This window comes from Sphaerulina musiva (assembly GCF_000320565.1).
Source record: "Sphaerulina musiva SO2202 unplaced genomic scaffold SEPMUscaffold_8, whole genome shotgun sequence".
Lineage (NCBI taxonomy): Eukaryota > Fungi > Ascomycota > Dothideomycetes > Mycosphaerellales > Mycosphaerellaceae > Sphaerulina > Sphaerulina musiva.
Genome location: NW_016017390.1, coordinates 1,747,962 through 1,760,916, shown reverse-complemented (window position 1 = coordinate 1,760,916; position 12,955 = coordinate 1,747,962). Strand labels below are relative to the sequence as shown.

Below are 12,955 nucleotides of genomic sequence, written 5' to 3'. Positions count from 1 at the left end.
ACTTCTTACCTCCTCTCTCTCTCTCTCTCTCTCTCCGCTAATCTACGCCTAACCTCGTCCTCGTCGTCTGCAGCAAGGAAGTATTACCTACTTACCCCTTATCCGAGATAAATATTTCTCAGTCCTCAAACAACTACATCCCTTAAATCTCTAGCCCTCTCTCTCTCTCTACTCCTTCCTAAAACACCTCGCTAATATCGTCGTTGCTAAAACGATCGTTTAAGAAAGTATACTAGTCGGTAGTAAGAAATAGTAGTCCTTCCCTACCTATCGAGAGTAGTATATCTTTTTAGGAATTGCGAATATTGATAGGAGGGTATTACTAAGATACTTCCTAGCTATATAGACATGCAAAGCAGTAGAATCCGACGATTATCGATATGTCGATAGGCCGATAGAGTAAGGTAGACGCGGCTTCAGGAGCAGTCAGTCGTATTAGTGTGATACTGTAATGTAGACGAGCAGGTACCTATGTAGAATCGGGAGAATCCGGAATCCTTTCCAGATCTGACTTGAAGTAACAGATAGCCTCAGGCATACTTACATTCATACAGGTAGTGTGATGTACCTCCTAGCGTCTTTTTGCCACGAGGCATCGTGTCTGTCTTCAATGTCATGGGTGTAGCGTGACGATCTCCTGTAGACCAACAAGAGTCTCGGCATGGCCTGCCTTGTTTGCATACTACTAGGAGGTATAGGAAGGGAGAGAGGAGAGGGAGAGGAAGAGGGAGAGAGGAGAGGAAGAGGGGGAGGGGGTGTGAGAGAGAAGGAAAGGCTGCGATTGGACGTTTTGTGATGCTGGCCTAGCTGCAGTTGAGGTCTGGGGAAGTTATCACTCGGCATCATCATCAGCAGCCTCATCATCATCATCATCATCATCATCATCATCATCATCATCATCATCATCATCATCATCATCCTAGAGGCTCGATAAGAGATGCACATGCAGATGAAAGTGTACAGATAAGGTGCATGAGTATAGAACACGAACATGTCGCCATTGTGGAGGAGGGCGAGAGTGAGAGTGGTTGGGAGAGAGAAGATGAGACGCATGGTGGCTGTTGTATCCACGTCTTGCATGCTGACCTGATTCTGACTATTACTGTACTTGGGCGTACTCATCAGTTTCACTGGCAAAGGTACGCTGTGTCTCGTCGTTCCTGGATAAAAAAAAGAATGGGGTCGGCTTCAATCTTCACGATCGTTCTCGTTATCGGCTCGACAGACTAGCGCTTGGCAGGGTCTGTCTGGGGAACTCTATTTTCTTCCTTGAACACTTCTTTTTTTTGCCCTTTTTTTTCCTTTGTTGGCACGTGTTCATCTTCCCGTCACAGCCCGTGGATGTTATCGAGGTGAATGAATGATATGTACTACCTCCAGGAATGTCCATCCCGGTCTCTTATAGAAAATCAGAGCAGAAAGACAGAGAAAGACAGAAAACAAAAGACGGGCTCGTTGAGGTCCAGGTGGTGTCCAGTACCTGCATGTTCCCACGGAAGACGACGGCTTGGCTCGCGTCAATTTTGGTTGAACTCCATCCCGACAACCCGTCTCCGCTTTTTTGTTCCCGTTTGCCGTTTGTTGCTCGCAGATGCTCTAGTACAGCGGAGTGTTGGGAATGGGGAGGGGGAGACTGATGCGACCACGACGCGCCATTATTCCCCGACTTGTGAGGAACAATCCCCGACGCCACTGCCTTAGCTGAGTCTGCCTTTCACACTCGTTTATATTCTGCTCCTGCCCTGTTGCTGCCCTTCCTTACCTCCTACCTTACCTCCTCCTCCTCCTCTTCCCCCCATCACTCCCTCCTCGACACCTACACACACGCCCTACGCTACGGGCACACACCACTACATTCCACTCACTACCTTACCCACCTCAGCTATCCTTCTCCCATACGCCTTCCCCGTCGATATCGTCCCTCGAGCAACATTGGACCTCGCTGTGACTGCCTGCGAGCACACGCGTCCGTCCCTCCATCGCACCGCAATTTGCCATGCCTTCCCACCAACCCACCGCCGGCATGCTCGCCGTCGACCCCGAAAAGATTTCAGAGGAGCGCAAGTCGCCAGTCATGGCCAGCAAGAATGAGCCCAACCGAAACCCGAAATACGACCCGAAAAAGCCTCACATCACCGAGACTCCCATGACGAGGAAGAATTGGTACAAGCACGTCAACTGGCTGAATGTCACCTTGATTGTCGGTGTGCCCATTGCGGGTCTCATCTACTCCTTCTGGACACCATTGAAATGGCAGACTGCCCTGTTTGCCGTCATCTACTACTTCTGCACCGGTCTCGGCATTACTGCCGGTTACCATAGACTCTGGGCACACACATCATACTCTGCCTCATTCCCACTCAAGGTCTTTTTGGCATTTGTGGGAGGTGGCGCTGTGGAGGGCTCCATCAGATGGTGGTCTCGCGACCACCGTGCCCACCACCGCTACACCGATACCGACAAGGACCCCTACAGCGTCCGCAAGGGTCTTCTCTACTCGCATTTCGGCTGGATGCTGATGAAGCAGAACCCGAAGCGCATTGGACGTACCGACATCTCCGATCTCAACGACGACGCCGTTGTCGTCTGGCAACACAAGCACTACCTCAAGGTCGTCATCTTTGCAGGTCTCATCTTCCCGTCTTTGGTTGCTGGTCTCGGCTGGGGTGACTTCATTGGTGGATTCGTCTATGCCGGTATTCTGCGCATCTTCTTCGTTCAGCAAGCTACCTTTTGTGTCAACTCGCTTGCTCACTGGCTCGGCGATCAACCATTTGACGACCGCAACTCTCCTCGTGACCACGTCATCACCGCCCTGGTCACCCTCGGCGAGGGCTACCACAACTTCCACCACGAGTTTCCATCCGACTACCGCAATGCCATTGAGTGGCACCAGTACGACCCCACCAAGTGGTTCATCTGGACCATGAAGCAGCTCGGCCTCGCCTACGACCTCAAGCAGTTCCGCTCCAATGAAATCGAAAAAGGCCGCATCCAGCAGCAACAGAAGAAGCTCGACCAGAAGCGTGCGAAGCTCGACTGGGGCGTACCTCTGGAGCAGCTCCCGGTTCTCGAGTGGGACGACTACGTGGACCAGACCAAGAATGGTCGCGCTCTCATCGCTGTGGCAGGTGTTGTGCACGATGTGACGGACTTTATCAACGACCACCCCGGTGGTAAAGCCATGATTCGCAGCGGTCTCGGCAAGGATGCCACTGCCATGTTCAACGGTGGTGTGTACATGCACAGCAACGCCGCACACAACCTGCTCTCCACCATGAGAGTCGGTGTCATTCGTGGTGGCATGGAGGTTGAGATCTGGAAGAGGGCGGAGAAGGAAAGCCAAGGATCACAGATTTACAAGGATTCGGATGGGAACCGCATCGTGCGTGCTGGCGCGCAGTTGACCAAGGTGATTCAGCCTCCTGTCTCTGCGGGTGCAGCATAAGCAGCTCGTGGGAGAGTCTTTTTTTCATCATATGACGAGGATCATGAGCGTCCAGTTTCTTAGTGTTGCGTTTTAGCGGGCCGGCGGACTGGGAGATGTGTGGAATGCGGCTCAATGAATGAAGCTAGCTAGTTTACTCTGAAGTGAGCATTATCAGAACGAGTGCACCACCACCTATATTGGCTTGTCTTGTTTCCTCGTCTCTTATTAGTGTTCGGCAAAGGACAGGCCAAAAACATTCATCAGCTTATTCAGTAGGTGCGCACTCCACTGGAGGAGCGAGCCAGCTGTACCTCCTAGGTTTATTATGGAGGTTCCTCTTTTGTTTGCTTTTAAAATCACACTCGGAGGGGTAGTGAGTATATGTGAACTATAGAGGCACCTCAGTACGAAAAGCTCCCTGTTCCTTAATGGGTACCTTCCGTCCTTCCTTATATACCTGGTACCAGGTTTTTTTTTCGGCTTACACTACAAGATACGTAGCTCTATACATCATGACAATACAACATTGATTGTATCGTGATTTGAATTTTTTTTTTTTTAGGTGAACTACCCCCTACACTCTGAAAAAGTCACAATACGGTACACATTTGCATACAACACGCTACTCTGCTCCTCCCCTAAGTGAATGCCGTCATCCAGGACTAAGCTCACGTATCTTTGGTCTTGTCCTCTCTGTTCTCCCTCTCCTGCCAGAGGCTATAGCCCGTGAATTTGTAGTCTTTATCATGATAGATATGCACAGCTTGCGCCTTGTTGTTTTTCGCCTGTTCCTCCGTGGCTAGAAATACTGTAGCATGCTCCCTGGGGTCTGAGGGGCTGGTATGGGAAGCATTCCTATTCCATAGGTTCTTCCAGTCAGCTGGCCAATCCTCACTTGTTGGTTAACAATGTATAATTGCATACTTGAACGTCGCCACAGTGAAATGGGCCAATTCTGGCTTATTGATGGCTTCTTGAACCAAATCCAACATCTGGGTTCGATAGGCTGAATCTCGAAGTTTCTGCGTCAGTTTGATAGCACTGCGTGCGATGGGTGACATGTTGCCGCTGGGTCTGATTTGGGAGGGGATAACGGAATTGAATAGTACACAACTTGCGGTACAATCTGAGAGTATCGCTACGAAGGGTGCAAACATCTCTACTTATATACCCACTCGGTCTGCTTTCGACTGCTTACAGGCATCTACAGTACAGCGTCTGCGTGCGCACCTCGGCGTGTTGGACGCGGTCCGTAGAAGTTCATTTGTTACAGAATCCTTGTCTTTTCCTTGAATACTCGTGCTGGTATCCAACTCCGAGGTGCGCGCAAACGCTGTGTAAGCGCGCCTGTCTTGCAACCATTTGCAATTGTAGGTCCTTCACTGACTTCCCTTGTGGACCCCTTGCATGCAGCCGCTGGTTTGAGGTAGGAGGCAGCGCTTAGACATCGCCAATTGTCTTGGCGTCACGTCTCCAGGATCTGACCTTTACGCGCTGTACCTGCTCTCGAGTCGGGAATGGCTAAAAACTCCTCTCGCAACCAAATGCAAGCGTTTGAGCGAAAGCATGCGTGCCATCAGGATCATTTCTCGACTTCGCCACCAATGCCTCCAGCCAGAACAGGTATACCAATCGTCCCTAATAGCAGCACGCCTTCCACCTCGACGTGCACTTGTCACCACATGTGCACGACCTTGCCCCCATAATTCGACAATGGATTGGTCTACACATCGTTGTGACATTAATGCCGAACCTCTACATCGCTACCAACGAGGTGGCTATCATCCTGTTCACTTAGGAGATTGTTTAGGCCACAATGACAGATACAAGATTTTGCACAAATTAGGATGGGGTGGATACTCGACCGTGTGGGCTGCACGCGATATGAGGTCCTTCTCTCTCTCTCTCTCTCTCTCTCTCTCCCTCTCTGCGATACACCAACAAGCTGGGGCTAACATGCGACAGTAACCAAACGTACGTTGCTATCAAGATATCGGTGTCGGAGCCACAAGGTCAGAATCGAGAATCTACCGTTTTGCAAACTATCGCGACTGCACACGCAAACCAGCCTGGTTACCAATATCTGATGACGATGACGGATTTCTTCGAGATCAGTGGCCCCAATGGAAAGCACGAATGCCTCGTGCTGGAGTTTCTAGGACCAAGTGTAGCCGATTACCTCGACGCGCATTCCCTCGACGAAAGGCTTCCCGGAGTGCTCGCGAAAAGTGTTGTGAAACAAGCTTTGCTCGGTCTGTCCTTCCTTCACGAACGAGGAATTGCGCATGCAGGTACCGTACAATCACGTCAGCAGCGTTCGTCCACTCCGCTAAATCATCATCATTATCTTCATCATCATCCTTAGATCTACACACCCGCAACCTCGCCTTCACCATCCCTTCGCTGCAAGCCTTGCGAGAGGAAGATTTCCTCCGCAAACTCGGACGACCCGAAACGGGCACTGTCCAAAGAACAGACGGCCAGCCACTAGGGCCTGGCTTACCTCGATATCTCGTCCGACCCACTTCCTACCATCAAGATATTGAGACATCATTCGGACCGATCAAAATCGTCGACTTTGGCCAATCTTTCTTACGCAACGAGTCTCCTGACACCCTGCACACTCCCTTCCCCTATCGTGCCCCGGAAATCATCTTCCAAGACAAAGTGGATTATCGCGTTGATCTTTGGAGTATGGGTTGTCTCGTACGTAACGCCTCCAAGCTTCCCGGTCTATCCCCTCCCACGCGTGTTTTTCACTCATAAAAAGCCGAATTAACAATTCGATCCCAGTTCTTCGAACTCATCGTCGGCCAAACTATCTTCGACAACATGGTGCCCAAACCCGCCATGCTCATCCGCCAAATGCTCGAGACAGTCAGTGACTATGATACATTACCCGACCGTTGGAAACTCGCGTGTCAAGATCTCTTGGATAATGAACAAAGACCTCCGTCTGACGAGGAAGATCCCACTTATACCCTCCACGCATGGCTCGAAGAAACGTACTATAACAGTGGCGTCGAGAAGCGAACGGATTTGAGTCGGGAAGATATTTCACGAGTCGGCATGTTGATTGGAAGGATGCTGAGATTGGAGCCTTTGGCTAGGGAAGAGGCTAAGGAGGTTGTGAGGGATGAGTGGTTTTGTTAGAGAGGGAGGGTAGTGAGGGAGGGAGAGGATACAGCGAGGGAAAAGAAAAAAAAATAGGGGTCTCTACCTTACTTAGGTAAGTTAGGGGGTTAATGAATGAAGTGAATAAAATGAAAACTACCTACCTATCTACATACCCATCAAGAGAAATGTCTACCTAGGTATTATTATCCCTTATATATTCTTCGTGCCTAGTCGCCAAGCTTTGCTTTTGCTTCTTCTTTTCCTTTTTCGTCTCCCAATGGGCATTTTCGATAGTGGTAAGGTAGGTAGGTAGGTTACAAAAGCGAATGAATATTCGATCTGGCATTATTGTTGTTGTTATTAGAGGTGTTTGGTTGTAATGCAACGGCTACTTAGGTAACTTTACTCAACTTACCTCTGCTAGACAAGACACTATTGGCAAGCTCAATGGCCGTTTGTTAGGTCGCGATGTCGTATATGTGTGTGTGTGTGTGTGTGTGTGTGTGTGTGTGTGTGTGTGTGTGTGTGTGTGTGTGTGCAAAGGACTGAGACAGTCACAGTGTTGCGGAATCGTGATATTGACACCACAGGAATGAACAAGACCAATCGCTCATTCTTACATCGTTTCTCGTTTCTGAACAAGTGGAATAATGCTCATCAGAGCCACGAGCCACTAGTCCTCCTACTAGTGACTACCGCTGGTACTACTACTACTACAAGCTCAAGTTGGCGAGGTACTTCTGAGCGGCCTCGACGGCCTCACCCACTTTCGTGGCGTCCGTACCTTGGCCGAGCGAGGTGGCGCCCTTGCCACCCGCCTTGCCTCCGACGAGAGAAGAGACCTCGCTGGACCACTTGGCAGCGTCGGCGCCCTTGGCCTGCGCATCCGCAGAGACGTGGCAGCCGTGAATGACCTTGCCATCATCAGTCTTGCCGAGCAGGTACACTGTCTTGTCCTTTTGCTTGGTTTGCACCACCTTGATGGTCTCCTGAATAGACTTGCCTCCCGCAGAGACGGGAACGGCAAGCACAAGGGTCGTGGATCCGGCATTGCTCACGAAGTGGTTCGTCACTTCATCGAGGACCTTCTTGCTCTCGGCCTTTTGAGCAGTCTTCTGCTGATCCAGGTTGGCCTTGGCGACTGCAGCGACACGATTGCGAAGCGACGTCTTCTGCAGAGCAGAGATGTCGAGCTTGCTCAGGTCCGTGGTGAGCTGCTTCGTCTTGGCCTCTTTGTCCGGTCCATACGGGAGCTTCTCCAGCGCTGAAACCTGCTTCTCCCACTCCTGAGCAATGGCTTGCACGCGATGAGCTTCGGCACCAGTCACAGCAACAATGCGACGAATGCCTTTGGCGATACCACTCTCTTCCACCACGACAAGGTCTTTGATCTCGGTTGTGGACTTGACGTGTGTACCACCGCAGAACTCAATCGAGATGTCATTCCACTTGGGATCCGAGGGGTTTTCGAGGAGGTCTTCAACGGCCATGCCCACAGAGACGACACGCACAGGATCCGGGTACGTCTCGCCAAAGACAGCGCGAACACCGTTGATCTGGCGGGCAGTAGCGAGAGGCACGTCCTTTGAAAACACCTCGAAGTTCTGGCGAATGTAGTTTGTGCTGACTTCCTCGATCTTGGCGAGTTCCTCGTCAGTCACGCCTGCCTTGTGGCTGAAGTCAAATCGCAGCTTTTCAGGTGCGACGAGGGAGCCCTTCTGGTTGACGTCGTCGCCGAGCACTTCTCTCAGGGCATAGTTGAGGATGTGCGTTCCAGTGTGGTTGTTGCGAATAGGTTGTCTTCGAAGCTCGTCGTACTCTGATAGCACTTCATCACCGACCTTGAGGCTACCATACTCCACGTAGCCGGTGTGCATGACATATCCAGCATATTGCTGGACGTTGTCAACCTTGATCTCGGCCTCGCCGTCAATGAGGATGCGGCCGGTGTCGTTTTCCTGTCCACCTTGCTCCGCGTAGAAGTTCGTCTTGTCGAGAATGACGCCGAACTGTTCGCCTTCGGGTATCTCCGAGGTTGACTTGATAAATTTGCGGTCGTGATAGATTGCCTTGATGGTAGCCTTGATGTTGTCACGCTGGAACTTGGGCGTGTCGTCCTGTAATAAGTGTTAGCCCGCTGTCAGAGTCAGAGAGAGGAATCTGCCACAGATGAGCTTACCGTCTTCGGCACATCTGGCATGTTCTCGAGAGTGCTAATGTCATGCACGTCGAGCTTCACCAGTGTGGCGCCAGCCTTCTTCTCTCCCTTCGATGCTTCGCGAGCCTTCTCTTGAGCTTCAGCGACATCCTTGTCGATGATCTCAAGTCCGCGCTCGTCACACATCAATCTCGTCAAGTCCACTGGGAAACCGTATGTGTCATAAAGCCGCCACACATCTGCACCAGCCAGTGTCTTTGTGCCGCTCGACTTGCAATTCTGTGCATATTTCTCAAACATACTCTCTCCACGATCCAGCGTCTTGGCGAAAGAAACCTCTTCCTCATCGAGAATCTCCTTGACTTCATCCTGTTTCTTCTTGATTTCTGGGAACATATCACCCATCTGCTCCACTAGTGTGGGAACGAGCTTGGAGAAGAAGCTACCAATATCAGTGTTGAAGTACTTGCGGGCATAGCGTGCACCACGGCGAAGCACGCGACGAACGACATATCCACGACCGACGTTGTTTGGCACGCCTCCGTCCGAGATGGCAAAGGTCAGTAACCGAACATGGTCGGCAACCACTCTGTAGGCAGTGTCGACGCCATCGGCATCTTCCTCTCCAAACTTTCCCTGGTATTCTCTCGCGCCAGTGATCTCCTGGATGCGAGCAAAGAGTGGCGTGAAGACATCCGTGTCGTAGTTCGAGGGCTTGTTCTGCAAGATGGAGACCAGTCGCTCAAACCCCATGCCAGTGTCGACGTGCTTGTTAGGCAGCGACTTCAGTGACTTGTCCGGTTCTCGGTTGTATTGAATAAAGACGTTGTTCCAGATTTCGATGACATTGGGATCATCCTGGTTGACGAGGTGTGAAGCATTGCGGCCGCCGATGCGATCGTAGTGGATCTCTGAGCATGGTCCACAAGGGCCTTGGTCACCCATCTCCCAGAAGTTGTCTTTCATATCTCCAGTCAGGATGTGGTCCTCGGGAACGCCTTGGGCGAGCCAGAAATCTCGGGCCTCGGTATCGGGATCCAGTCCGGCATCAGCTTTGCCTTCGAAGTAAGTCACGTACAGTCGATCGGGCTGAAGGCCATAGACTTTTGTGAGTAGCTGCCACGAGAGTTGGATGGCTTCCTCTTTGAAGTAATCGCCAAAAGACCAGTTCCCCAGCATCTCGAAGAAGGTGTGGTGGTACGAGTCTTTGCCGACATCGTCGAGATCATTGTGCTTACCACCAGCGCGAATGCACTTTTGCGAATTGGCAGCGCGCTTGAGCTTGGCGAAGTCAGAGTCGCGGTCCACAGTGCCCAGGAAAATGGCCTTGAATTGGTTCATGCCAGCATTGGTGAAGAGCAGGGTGGGGTCTGACAGAGGCACGACACTGCCGCTGGGGACGAAGGTGTGGCCATTCTTCTCGAAGTACCTGGGGAAGAGTCAGTGGGGGTGGACATTTGCTCGTCGCCGCCCGGCCTGGTTGGGTATTTCTGTTTTTCTGCTCGCAAAACTGGAGGACGAGGCCGAGACGCTAGCGACAGAGTGAGGGAGGGAGGGATTGGGGCATATCGGCCTCACTCGACTTACTCGATGAAGGTCTTGCGAACCTTCACGGCGCTCCACTCAGGCTCGTGGCCCGTGGTGGAGGCCATTCTGCGTATCTGGGGGAAGATCACGCGGATCGGGGCGGTGTATGTGCTCGTGATCGTGGTCGTCGTCGTCGTCGTGGTTTTCGTGGCGTTTCTAGAAATTCTGAAGTGGAGCAGGCCCGAGACGAGTTGGCGGTGGAAGCTTCGCATGCAGCTTGTCTCTCTCGCGTGACATCCACTCAGGTTGTTGAAAGTCGTACCTACAGCCGCACACTCACTCTTCGGTCGCGGTTCTGAGATGACTTTCGGGATTGGACGTGGTGTTGCGCGGTGATGGACGATGGCTGCTATCGATGTGGATGTGGGGCCCCGAAAGCGCAAGCTCGATGAGTCAAGAAACGACTATGAACGGTTCGCCAAACGCTTCAATCTGCTCAATCTTGGTATGTCCGATGCCGATGCATAGCACGGAGAAGCGGCGGCTGCTGCTGCTCTGCACCTTTGAGTCCGTCTACAGCTAGCCGTATCTGACGCGTGGTATCATGTCGCAGAATCCAGTACACATGGCGCTCACGCCAGCAGCTCATATTATATCCCAGTCGCGGGCCCATCGACTTCACCTACTGCGCGCACATCATCCAAGCACGGCACCAAATCGACAGCAGCAGGAGATGGGGGACTGATGCAGGTCGATGAGACGCGTGATCGCGTCTACATCCACGACTTGGACGCGGAATTGGCAGACATCGAGTCGGATGAAGAGAAGCTCATTTTCCTTCCCGACATTGAGAAGCACTTCAGCAAAATACCAAAGCATGTCTTGACTGGCAAGAATGAGGATGTCGAGGGCCAGGAGCTGGTGCTCTATAGCGTGCCCAAGTCGCTCACTGTGGACGAGCAGCAGGACGCGGTGAGGAAGGCGATAGTAGAGACGAGGCAGAGAGCACGCGAGAAGGCTCTCGAGGACGCAAGACAGCAGAACATGAATCGTCAATATGAGCAGACTATGGAGGGGGCAGAGACGGCACATGGATACAGCACGGGATACGTGACTGAGATGGACACGGAAGCTGATCCGGACGCCATGGATATGGATTGATGCATGAATGCAGTGAGTAACAGCAATTATCCAACCCTCCTCCGTCTCTACTCCCTCTCCACTACGAGGCCACGATCCATCCATCGGGTTGGTGTTGTGACAACGCCATTGCCTCCCAATCGCTACTGACAGGTGCTCATCTTATAACAGTTGTAGCCATATTGGGGCCCCCTTGGGTCCACATAGCAATAGCCTTGGACTGTACGTGTTGCATTAGTGTAGTCTCTCCTTCAGGCGATGGGGTCTACAACTTACCATTAGGGTCTCCCCCGTACGCGCATCCAGTGCATGGTGGTGCATATTGGCCACAGATTCCGTCACCTACAGCGAGGTGGTATGTGGCGAAGCCAATGAAGAGGTAACAGAGCTTGGGAAGCAACATTGTACAGGTAGTTTTGTGGTGTGTATGTACACTTGATCGTTCTTGGAGGCTGCTAAAGTGATAGCGCGAGTTCGGCTAGGTACATGTAGTGTTCGATACTGATTTTTTACTCTTATCTCCCACGAGGCGGAAAGACATTCTACTTCTACTTCTAGGTACTTCTACCTCTACCTCTCAACTGCTCGGAAACATCGGCGGAATGACTGGTCAGAGCGTGTCTGATACGCCTCACATCACCAACTCACACCTCACCATTCATCATGGATGAGCTTCCGCCGAGAACCACTCACAGGTCTAACCTAACCATACCTACAGTCCATAAAGACCCATGCCATGTCAGCTAGCGTGGCTACCTCATGGCAACCCCGACAAGATTGAAACATCACAGCGTATAACCCCTTCAACTCAGGATACCAGTGTTACCTGATTACAGTAATGCCTGAGAAGAATCTTGAGTGCCTCTTATCAATATCCGCACATTTCGCTCAATCCTATCTACAGTCGTACGGAAAAATGCCTGGCATGTAGTGAGCTTCACCTACCTCGTATTGTTCTTACCTCTGAGCTTCCATCGGCTCTGGAATTGAATTTTATGTCGGCTAAGGTAGGTACCTCCTAGGTAGGGAGGTAACTTTTTGTACCCCGAGACAAATCTGGAACATAGTACCAGCTTTTCTACCCTACCGAGAGGTACAAGCTAGGTATATACGCCCGACCGTCGTTCATGATTAGGGGAGAAGGAATGATGAGGGCAAAGAGGAAGAGAAGATTTATAATTAGTACCTGAGCATAACGCAGAGGTTTCATTCTAGAGGTTATACTTTCTTGCATCTGCTCTCTTGATGCAAAGATTTTGTTGTGTTGTACATCCTTCGATCGTAAAGGGGTTTATTGGGACGTGCTACCTACTGACAGCAGAGGAAAGGTGAGCGCGATGTAAACAGACAGATCGAATGGATAGGTAAGGTAGGTAGGCTATTTGAGGAAGAAGAATATCAGATTTCCACACATTATCGCTGATTTCATAAGATAAGAACCACACCCGAATTCTGCACCACTTCATGACATAAGGAATCTCGTCTCAGCAAAATTTCTCTCTCTCTCTCTCTCTCTCTCTCTCTCTCTCTCACACACACACACACACACACACACACACACACACACACACACACACACACAC

General features: G+C 51.3%; 5 protein-coding genes across 5 annotated transcripts; 3 read left to right on the top strand and 2 right to left on the bottom strand.

The window, feature by feature from the left end:
- The first annotated feature begins 1,427 nt into the window (after window positions 1-1,427).
- On the top strand, window positions 1,428-3,798 carry SEPMUDRAFT_135169 (putative delta-9 desaturase protein A). The gene has a single exon (XM_016902687.1). It carries the CDS (start codon window positions 1,997-1,999, stop codon window positions 3,446-3,448), a length of 1,452 nt encoding a protein of 483 aa, XP_016759054.1. The 5' UTR covers window positions 1,428-1,996; the 3' UTR covers window positions 3,449-3,798.
- Window positions 3,799-3,993: 195 nt separating this feature from the next.
- Window positions 3,994-4,549, bottom strand: SEPMUDRAFT_150880 (uncharacterized protein). Its single transcript, XM_016906450.1, has 2 exons — window positions 4,355-4,549; window positions 3,994-4,285 (listed from the first exon to the last, which is right to left on the bottom strand). Exons 1-2 carry the CDS (start codon window positions 4,489-4,491, stop codon window positions 4,099-4,101), a joined length of 324 nt encoding a protein of 107 aa, XP_016759053.1. The 5' UTR covers window positions 4,492-4,549; the 3' UTR covers window positions 3,994-4,098.
- A 430-nt stretch (window positions 4,550-4,979) lies between these two features.
- SEPMUDRAFT_127510 (kinase-like protein) lies at window positions 4,980-6,716 on the top strand. Its single transcript, XM_016902150.1, has 4 exons — window positions 4,980-5,319; window positions 5,396-5,721; window positions 5,796-6,136; window positions 6,224-6,716. Exons 1-4 carry the CDS (start codon window positions 5,144-5,146, stop codon window positions 6,581-6,583), a joined length of 1,203 nt encoding a protein of 400 aa, XP_016759052.1. The 5' UTR covers window positions 4,980-5,143; the 3' UTR covers window positions 6,584-6,716.
- A 310-nt stretch (window positions 6,717-7,026) lies between these two features.
- Window positions 7,027-11,393, top strand: SEPMUDRAFT_158002 (uncharacterized protein; the record flags this gene model as incomplete). The annotated part of the gene is made up of 4 exons (XM_016907761.1): window positions 7,027-8,664; window positions 8,727-10,134; window positions 10,293-10,737; window positions 10,801-11,393. The coding sequence occupies exons 3-4, from the start codon at window positions 10,635-10,637 to the stop codon at window positions 11,391-11,393; spliced, it is 696 nt and encodes a 231-aa protein (XP_016759051.1). The 5' UTR covers window positions 7,027-8,664; window positions 8,727-10,134; window positions 10,293-10,634.
- SEPMUDRAFT_150878 (alanyl-tRNA synthetase) lies at window positions 7,027-11,896 on the bottom strand. Its single transcript, XM_016906449.1, has 5 exons — window positions 11,544-11,896; window positions 10,846-11,405; window positions 10,293-10,737; window positions 8,727-10,134; window positions 7,027-8,664 (listed from the first exon to the last, which is right to left on the bottom strand). Exons 3-5 carry the CDS (start codon window positions 10,502-10,504, stop codon window positions 7,261-7,263), a joined length of 3,024 nt encoding a protein of 1,007 aa, XP_016759050.1. The 5' UTR covers window positions 10,505-10,737; window positions 10,846-11,405; window positions 11,544-11,896; the 3' UTR covers window positions 7,027-7,260.
- Between the last annotated feature and the right edge of the window lie 1,059 nt (window positions 11,897-12,955).